Source organism: Limulus polyphemus, unplaced genomic scaffold (genome assembly GCF_000517525.1).
Source record: "Limulus polyphemus unplaced genomic scaffold, Limulus_polyphemus-2.1.2 Scaffold2173, whole genome shotgun sequence".
In the NCBI taxonomy this organism is placed as follows: domain Eukaryota; kingdom Metazoa; phylum Arthropoda; class Merostomata; order Xiphosura; family Limulidae; genus Limulus; species Limulus polyphemus.
In genome coordinates this window covers 166834-177386 of record NW_013667783.1, presented here as the reverse complement: position 1 = coordinate 177386, position 10553 = coordinate 166834, and the positions used below count along the sequence as shown (strand labels likewise).

At 36.9% G+C, this 10553-nt stretch overlaps 1 protein-coding gene across 1 annotated transcript in view; it reads left to right on the top strand.

The window, feature by feature from the left end:
• LOC106466164 (sodium-dependent serotonin transporter-like) overlaps positions 1 to 10553 on the top strand; it is a 121686-nt gene that overhangs the window by 16907 nt on the left and 94226 nt on the right. Inside the window, exon 2 of the mRNA XM_013926407.2 lies at positions 5938 to 6055. Within this exon, the coding sequence (XP_013781861.1) occupies positions 5938 to 6055 (118 nt within the window). The remainder of the gene's footprint in view (positions 1 to 5937; positions 6056 to 10553) is intronic.

The window sequence follows — 10553 nt, the reverse complement described above, 5'->3', positions numbered from 1 at the left end:
ATATATATATATATATATATATATATATATATATCAGTTGGGCTCAGTTGACTCCCGTCCAGATCCATGCTATTGAACAATCAGTTAGACTCTTACTCACATCTTCTTCTCCTACTGCATAGATGTCTCTTTTCTCTTTTGTGGATGTGGATAGCACATGAATCCCTCATTACATTGGGTTAAGCACACACGGGATCCCTTCAGTAGTTGTTGCATGACCTATAGATAATGAACAGTGATCCACTGGATTATCCAGTCTCCTTATTCAGGATCAACATCTTAGATCTCAAGTGGTGGTTAGATCGGAACAATACTATGATAAGTGTTCCTCTACTGAGATCCATCTCTTCATAGATGCTTTACTTCAGGCATATGGTGCATATATCAGTGGTCAAGAATTCCAGGACCTATGGACAGACAATATGGCTTCCCTCCATGTCAATGTTTTAGAATTTTTTATTGTTCAAAGTGTGATGTTTCTAGGTCTGGAATTACTAAGGGGAAAAATTGTCATGCTGCTCTCTGACAATTTCATGGTGGTGTTTTACCTTTCCCATCAATGGGGTACTTGGTACCAAGCTCTTTGTTTTCGAACATTGGATCTTCTGTATTGGGCTCAGTACCATCATAGCAGACTACTAGCTTGACATGTTCTGAGGTTAATGAATTTGATAGCAGTTCAATTACCTCAACCAAACCAGATTCTCCCAACCAAATGGATGCTACATTGCAAGGTTTTCCATTGGATTTGCTCTTGGTTCGAGACCCTGATTATCATTGCATTTGCCACTCATTGGAATGCTTAACTACAGGCATTTTAGTCCCTGGTACCTCACCCTCGGGCATTGGGAATAGATGCATTTAGTCAGGACTGGAAGGGATTGCACTTCTATACCTTCCCACCAATTACTCTGTTACCCATAGTTCTGGCTATGGTTGAGTCAACTCCTTGTTGTGTTCTGTTTATAGCACTGGATTGGCCAGCTCACCCATGGTTTCTGCTTCTTTAGTACCTTCAAGAATACTCATCTTTTCCTCTTTCTCTTTGGCCATTTCTGTTGAGATAGCCATGATGAAACATTGCACACCCAGCTATCCTGAAGCTCAAGCTTCATGCATGGAGGTTATGTGGTCCTTTACATGGCATCGAGGTTTAACTTCTAAGGTTATCTTGTATCTGTCTCTTTGCATAGTCCCATGATGGACATTTATCAAAGAAAATGGCACACAAATCAACAGTGGTGTCTCACGAGGAGATTGAACCCACTTCGTCCAGGTGTGCCAACCATAGCTTGTTTTTTGACCTGGCTCTTTGACAAGAGTTTAGCATCTTCTACAATCTCCTTTTATAAGGCAGCTTTATTGACTACCTTTAGATATTCAAAAAAACGGAAATTATTTCAGTCCCCAGTGCAGTGAGCTCCGGCCTTCTCAAGTCGTTTCAGGTCCCAAAAGGCCATTTCAGTTACCTAACTAGGAAATTATGGTGGTATTACAGGTTCTGTTTCAACATCAGTTTGAGACCTTAGCCTCATGTATCATCCTACCCTTAAAGTTTATTTTTTGTTGATAGTGGCCTGCAGACATCATCAGTTGGAGTTGTTTGCTCAACATGAGCACTATTTATTATTCTACCTACATCCTTCTATATCCAGACAGGTCCTTCCTACCTAAGACACTGGTAGCCAGGGAAGGGGATAAATTTTTCTCACTGATTCATCTGACTGCTATTTCTCACCTCTATGACCACTCAGATCCTGATCATTATGTCCAGTTAGGATCCTGAAGTGTTATGTGGCTTGCACTGACTCCTTTAGGGGAAATAGATGACTTTTTATTCATTGGGATCCTTCAGTTTTCCGGGATTTATCCCCAGTTACCTTGACAAAGTGGGTTTAAAAATTGAACCACATTGCTTATTCTGTGCTGTCTTTGAAGGTGAGGTGATTTATACAAGTCACATCTCATCAGATTCATCACATTTTTATGTCCTTAGCAATCCAATTGAATTGCTCACTGAAGGACATTGTGTGGGCTGGAATGTGGACCTCTTCCAGTACTTTTATCTCACATTATTGCATGATCTGGCAGTATCTTCCTTTGAGGGTTTTCGACTACCCTCTATAGCTATCTTGACCACATCAGCTAGATTATAAGAAGAGGTTTTTCATTGCTATGCTTTTTCTTCTTTACTTTCCAGCATCCCATACTTCTTTTGTACAGGATCCCACTCTGTGATGAGTGTTACCCAGGCAGGTGTGCTTTATCAAACCAATTCCGCACTAGCAGCTACTAACTCAATATCTTTTATTTAGGTTGCAATAGGCCCTGTAAGAATGAGGTTTTCCTGAAGACCACTTGGAGCAAACTGGGTGGTATTACTGTAATATGCCACTCATGGACCATCATGAGTAAAGCATAAGGGGATCCTGCCTATCTCTGCCAATCATTGGATTGATTAAATTAGGGTCAGTTTGCTTTTAATAATTTAGGGAACTTGGTTCACCTATTGCACTGTTTCTCAGGACTCCCTAATGCACATTACCTCCCAGATTCTACTAGTCGAATTAGGGAGTCCTTACCACATAGTTGGTGGACAGAGATTTTTCCTCAAGAGTGTTTGAGTGATAGTCCTCCATTCATCAAGAAGAGGGTGAAATTGGGTCCCTGGATGTTTTTTCCCCAGATGTCGGTAGGAGAGGCACAAGCTTACATGGAAGACTACTCGTAATACCGGTACAGATTTGATGCTCGTCTATCATGTTCTTACTCTGCTATCTTCTAAGCTTACTGCAAAAGTCATTATTTCTCCTTTGGAGATGATGGCTTCGTTTCACAAAGTTATTCCTCAGGGAGATGCATCACCTTGATTAACATCTTGATTTTCAGTGGCTCTTACTTCAAATCCATTATCACAACAGCATGATCTTTTCTTCCTCTTTCTTTCAACCTTCATATTTTATTTTCACAGTAGCCACTCTTAATAGTTTAGGTGATATATTAGGGGATCAACATTTGTTTTAGCTTTTAAGTAGCAGCTTACATTAAAGTGGTTGAACTTTGGGCTGTTTATTGTGCCCCTCTTGAGTTTCTGCCTCTTCTTCACCACCATTATGTGTTAGTTCACACAGGCAACTCTACTGTGGTAGCTTATGTCAAGAAAAAAGGGCAATACTTATACTCACAACCTTTGTTTTGCTATAGTTTCACTTTGCCTTCATTCTCAACATGTTTACCTTCAAACTTGTCACATTCCTGGTATGATAGACATTCTGGCAAACTCTTTTTCTCAATGATATTGTTTTGTTTTTTTTCCTACAGAGTGTAACCATTCAACTTTTGATCTTTCAGTAAATTACCAATATTCTGATTTCTTAGATGATTGATGTCTTTGTTACATTAACCAACCATATTCTTTCACTCTCCTAGTTCATATTCCAATTCTCTGGCAGTCGATGCCCGATGTCAATCTTGGAAGAACATCTTTCTTTATGAATACCCACCTGAACACCTTTTTTCTTGGGTCCTGGTCAAGATCAGTTATTTGAAGTGACAGGTTCTCCTAATTATTCCACTTTGGTTTGCTGAGCAACAGTTTTTCTGGTTATTTCAATTTTGTCATGGGGAATCAGTCTCATTGTTACTATAAAGTTATCTTTTTTGACTTCTCTGATTTCATGGCTAGGTGTTGTTCAGTCCTTTTTTTTTAAGAAGCCATATTCTTCTTCTGTACAATTCAAAGGTTAGTCCTTTCTTACAGGCCATCTTCTCCAACTGTTTATCAGTCTCATAGAGATGTCTTCTAAGTTAATTTATTAGTCATGCTATAGCTTTTTTCTCCATCTCTTTAACAAATTGATTCTTTCTTTATGTAGTTATTTCGTAATTGAAGCTTATTTGCTTCTTCTGTAACTGGTTAAAGTGCTGCCTTATTTGCCACTTTCAGATGCTACAGCAGCCACTAGTTACTTTTGTCACCATTATTCAAAGATATCTTTAAAGACCCCATATCACTAGGTATTGTCCTAAATGAGATCTGAGTTGACACTGTTTCTTGGTTTCTCCTTCTTTTACGCCTTTTAGAAAAGCATCTAAAATTGTGGAATCATTTCATTAAAAAAAAAGTATCCTAATGAGATTCCAAATTTGAATGGATTTATTCAGTCAGGACTCTCATGTGTTAATTATACTTTGTAATTCAATAGAGTAACATGAGCTCCACATTCACTAAGTTATTTACACAGAGAATGTTATTGAGAATGTCAGTTAGTCATCAGTACTTACCTGTAACCTCTTGTTTTTGCTATACTGTTGATTAAAGCTAAGCCTACTTTTTATACTAATGGTACTAGTACACTAGAGTTTTATTTACTTAACTAATGCACTAAAGAACACAGAATATTAACACTCGCAAAGTAAACAATATTCTATAATTATCATAATTTATCTGCCTTTCCAACTATGTGATAAGATCCTTTAAGAATTTAGCCAAGCTTGTCAATGTGAATCCTTGTCAAATGGAATTTTCAAACTAGAGGTAAAATAGACAATACTCTGTACAGAAAATAATATGGTATAAAATGTCAGAGAGAACTATTGGCAATTTGTGAAATAGAGAATGTGACAGGTGGACATGGCAAGTGGATTTGATTTTCTAGTTTAAACATATCAAATATTAACATAAGTTTTAAGTTCATAATTTTATATGGAAATACTTTAAAAACCTTCAATCTCCTCTAGCATAAGAATTGTGACATTTATTCTCAAGGTCTTCCCTCATCTCCGAGAAGTAAGGAATTTAATAACTTATTTGCTTATGATGCCCAACTATATTTTGATGCCAAATTTATTTGTATACAATGATAATAAGATAGCTTACTTAAATTTTGAATTTAATTCTTTTAAAAAACCCATAACATGTGCACTGTAACCTATCTGTAGTGAGAGGGTGAAACCTAGTGTTTTAAAAAAATTATTTTTTGACATACTTGTTTACCCAAAAATATAAACTTAATGACAAGTTCTTGTTATAAATTATTATTTTGATTCCTACTACACAAGTTAGTTAACTACTAATGAAAATTATTGTAAATTACTAGCTGCCTATATTTACAAATTATTAATAATAACTTCCAAGTGAAAGTAAAAAAAAAGTATAATTACCACACAATGTCTGCTGTATCCAGTGCCAATGAGACTTTTTGCTCATTACCAGTAGTCTTTAGTACAGTAGTGGCATAGACACTTTATATTAGCAAACTGCATGACAACAGATGTTACAGTAAAACTGGATTAAGTTGGTGGAATTGTAATTTTTCCATAATTTCATTTATGCCACAACACGGAATTAGGGTAAGGATTTTTGAACACTATTTATTTTAACCATTTATCATTAATCATTATTTTATTGTGATATAGATTTTTTTTTATTGTTGCTGGACACTATAACAGGCACAATGCTACCAGTAATTAGAGTACATATTCAATGAAATACATTTCAAAACATAACCTAGCAACAAGATCAACACTAACATGTACTCTAATAGTATATTGGTAGTACTGTACCTGTTAGAAGGCTTCAGCAATGGGCACTCAGTTGTGCATGTAATTCTTTTATGGATTAAATATTGTACATTTTTTTAATGCTATAAAATAATATTCCCATGTAATGAGTCTTAAGCTGTCTCATGCCACAATTATGATTTGGAGCTATGACTTAGAAAACTAATTTATTTATTATACATCCTAGTGAAACTTTGTTGGAGAACAAGGAAAGTCTAGCAAGTGTATTTAGATGTTTAGAAATTTGGATCAATTAAATGTGGGACATACGTAAATACTTTCTTGGAAAGTAGAACACTATTCACAAAGTTCTCTTGTTTGCTTGAATAAAAATACAAGTAACAGTTTTTAAAATTAAATTTTAAATTTTTTCAGGTTGTGTTGCACTTAACCATGTGCCAATCAATATATCATCACTGGGAAATAGTAGTAATATGAAAACTGAGCTTTTTCAGTCAGTGTCAAGTGTACCATCTTCTGAGGAATTCTTCAGGTGAATTAAATTTAATATTATGTCATAATGCTATAACTAGTTGAGAACTAAATATACATGATAATCCCATAATTTAATATATTCCTAACTTCGTTGTGAAAGAAGGAATGATTTTTAAAGACTTGTAAATTAATTTTTTCATTAGTTCATTATTATACGTAGTATGTATTAAATTATCAAAAAACAAGTGTTTTTGCAATTCCATTAAACTCTTATTACTGCCAAAAAATTGCATGTATATAGTAGATATAATTGACTTAAGTTTCTGTGGTTTATTGATTAGTTGATTTAGATACTGATGCTATTCAGCATTTTTCAATACCAGCATCATATTTTGTCATTCATGAATTTTTCATTGTCACTCTATATACAGTGATGAAAATATGAACTATCAAATATATATATATTACTGTTTACTGAATAGAGTATGTGGTAGATAACATATTTAAAGTTCAAAAACTTGACTTTATCATAATGTTTGAGCTATTCTTCATGCTTGTTTTTAAAGTATAGAGCTATTATATTTTTTGTTGATCACCTCTTGCATTATCTGCCAATTCTTCTTCAGATGAAAATGTTATATGATTTTTCATGTCATACTTACTCTGTCAGGGTAATTATTGTTCAATAACCTTCAGCCCCTTGTCTTTCCAATGTTTGAGCCAATTTTCCATGCGATGAAATTTGTGTCTTCTTATTTTTCTCTTGACAACTAGAGTGATAACTATCATTTGCATTCTGTTTTACCTTTATGTTTCAATGTTGTTGTTCTTTCAGCCTATGTGTATTCTTTTCAGCTGCTTAATTATCTCAGTGAATTTAATTGATATTTACAAGGAATTTGACGCATTGAATCTGGTGAGACTTCTGATTGTTTTGATGACTTTCCAAGATATTTATGGGGATCTGACAACAATGCATAAAAGAAAATGTTGGTAATGGAGATTAAGGAGGATATACATAATTATATATCTCACCATTGTTAGAAGAAATATAGAAATTAGATCATAGTTGTCAGTAAAGTTTTGACATTTTCCCTTTTTTTCTTGTTAACAGCTTAGTAACAGTGGTTAATTCCAAAATGATACCTCACCTCTTCACACAGAATAGCTTGATTCCTTTGTGCATCTGCCTAAGAGAGTTGCATCCACTAGCCTTGAATTACCTCCCACCTAAAAAAATGCATGTTGAATATGAACTGTGCTAGTGCAAGATGTCATCATCAGGCAGTGAAAGCACTCCACCAATAGGAGCTTGGCACAACCTCCTTGCACAGTAGCTCTTCCTAAGCATTTGTGCTTGAAACAATTTCATTCTTTCCCTTGGCATTATCTACAATGGACATTTTAGAATTGTAGATTTGTGATGATTTGCTACTAAGTTAAATTTTCTTCCAATTTACCTGATTTAGTTTTGTGATCAACATAATCTGTGTAGTTTTTAATTTCACTTAGAATAAAAAATTATGAAAACAATTTGGTGATTTACCTATCTCTACGAATTCTCAAGTGATGGTAAGTGTCTACTGTGGCTACTGAAGGCTCATTGTCTGTGGAGGATGCGACATCCATTGTTCAATGTGTTGTGTGTTCTTTCATGCACACTGGGTCTCCTCCGTCCATCCATTTGGCCAACGTTCCTTTTTCCCAATTTGGACATGACTGGAATGATGATTTTTACCAACTGTTTCCCCCAAGAGGGTTTGCTATAGATACAACTTCATCCTCACCTTTCTAATCTCTTCCTTGACATGGTTTTGGATGTATGCTCTTCTCTTCTCCTACTTGTATTAGAGTCCGTACAGATTCATTTCATGAACAATTGTGCACCCATATTTACATGCTTCATCATCTTTGTTTACTTGTTATTTTTTCTGGCTTACAGTCATTCTTCACTTCTGTTTATCTTTGTTTGTCTTTGGAATCTGTTTTACTTGCTTAGAGAGGGCATAGCCACTTAACTTTTATTTCCTTTTCTAGTACCCAATTTTTATGCTATCATCTTTTTTCTTACCATATTCTTGCGTTACCTCTTGTAACTTCCCACACTTTGTCTGTGGCACTTCATCACGCTCCAGAGGGGTTTTCTGGAGAGGTTTGTTCTCTTCTTTTCACCACATTGGCCTGTACTTCTTATACTCTTCTTCTTACTTGGTTCCTCTGCTATTGTGACAGAATGCTCTCCTAGATAATGTATGTCTCTCTCATGCTTATCTCAGTGATCTTTGTTGGGCTCCATTTCTTCACTTGTAGGTTTTCAAGGGTGTTCCTGGCTCACTTACGACTTGGGCCAAAAAGGCTTAGCACCAATCCTCATTGTCTACTTTTTTTTCTCCACCTCATCATTTTCTTTCTCTTCCTAGGCCTATTAAGTCCACTCCCCATTCCTGTTTTCTGGCCTTTTTTCTCCTTCATGGCCTCCCACTTTCAAACTTCAGGTCTGGCTCTGTTGAAGCTCGTCTGTCTTTCTTTGCCAGACTTTGGCCTCCATTTCATCCAACAGATGGGTTTTTCAGGTTCTCACCCATGGCCTATCTCTCAATTTCTCTTCTACCCCATTTCTTTTCCTCCTCCACTTGCTTCCCTTTATCTACAGCATCTTGAGGACACAGTCTAAGATCTCTTGACCAAGAACTCCATGGAGAGAGTATTTACCCCTACAGTGTTATTATTCTTGTCTCTTTACGATTCCAAAGAAGACTGGGGACTTGCATTTGGTTATTGACCTGTTGTCATCCCTCGGTTCCACATAGAGGTTTTTTTTACCACCTGGAATGTGGATAACTAAAAATCAACATTTTACACATTCCAATTACTCTGTTTCCAGATGTTTTCTTTTTTTTTGGTCCATTGGGATTGGGTCTTCCAGTTTTGTGTTCTTTCTTTTGGCATTATGTCTGCTCCTTATCTTCAACAGAGTCACGGGGGCATTCATCCACCATGTTCAGAGATTGAGACAGAGATTCCTTTATTCCATGAATGATTGGCTTCTCCTTCTCTCACACCTATAGTTTTCTGCAGAAAGATGTTCAGCTGGACTGGCATGTCAAGCCTTCCAAGTATCTTCTCATGCTCATTCAATATTTGGTACATCTGGGTGTGTTCTTCAACTCCCACCTCAGTTGGACTCAGCCTTCATCACCTAACCTACAAGCAAAGGAATGTCTTGTCACAGATATTTGTGCTGCTCATTTACACCCTATGCACAAGGCTGTTTTGCTTTTGAGGACTCTAGCTTCCCTTGAACCCCTCATTTCTTTAGACCATTCACACATGCACCTCCTTCAGTGGACATTGCAGGATCAGTGGAACCTTTCTCAGGATTCATTGTCCTCAGTTGTGTTCCTCCCTTCTCCTCGACTTATGTTGGTGGCTTGACCATGCCAATATCATGGTGGGTATCCTCCCTTTCCAGGTCTCCATCTCTTCCTGAATGCTTATCTGTTGGGCTGGGATGTGTCTTTGAACAATGACTTGACATCTGTTGCATGGGCTCTGGAGAAGCATTTATTCCTCATCATTGTACTCGAACTTCTCACTGTCCATTGAGCATATTACTATCTCCATCCTCTTCTCATGAATCAGTTGATAATGGTTCACTCTAACAGTTCCATGGTCATTTCTTACATCAACCATCAAGGGGCACCCATTCCAGAACTCTTTGCTTCAGCACACTGGACCTGCTGTTTTTAATTTATTCCCATCAGGTTTGTCTCATAGCTTGTCATGTGCCAAAGGCTCTAAACTTGATGGCAGATCACCTCTCTTGGCCAGACGGGATTCTATATATGGAATGGTTTCTCCACCCTTAGAATTTTCATCGGGTTTGATCTCAGTTATGCATACCTCGCATTGATACCTTTGTTACTCATCTCAACACGATACTTCCCCTCTTCTAGTTCCCAGTTCATCCTTCAGCTGTGGTTGTTTCACCTTTTTTGTATGCCTACCCTTCTCTTCTTTTCCCTCTTGTCATCTCTTTGATATGTGACGTTCCTTGTCGGGCCCTGTTAGTGGCACCTCTAGCTTGCTCAACCTTAGTTTCTTCTGCTTCGTCAATTGGCATCCAAGCCCCCTCTTCCTCTGACCCATTCCTGCTCTCTCTTGCTCCAATTACACACATCTCTCTTTTTAGCCAGGGGTGTGGTTCCTTTTTATTCACATGTGGGATTTGTCCAGTCCATTTCCTCTCTAACTACCAATCCTTTTTCTTATCCCATTCCAGTTGTCCTTCAACTCTGTCTGTCTGTCAACAGAAGTGGTGGATTTTTTACATTGATCTGTTGGTCACTTCCTTGATCATATATCATCCTACTGTGGCCCACCTTTTGACCATAAATTGTTGGTTTCCACCATTGCTAGTTGTTAAGTGACTTTTCAACTACATTTTGCATTTTATGTTACCACCAGGTTTTTTCTTCCCTTGTCCTCTTCCCATTATTCAGATCCCTTCTTCTTCACTGGCCCAACTGGGACCTTCATGTGTGTTTTACATGTTT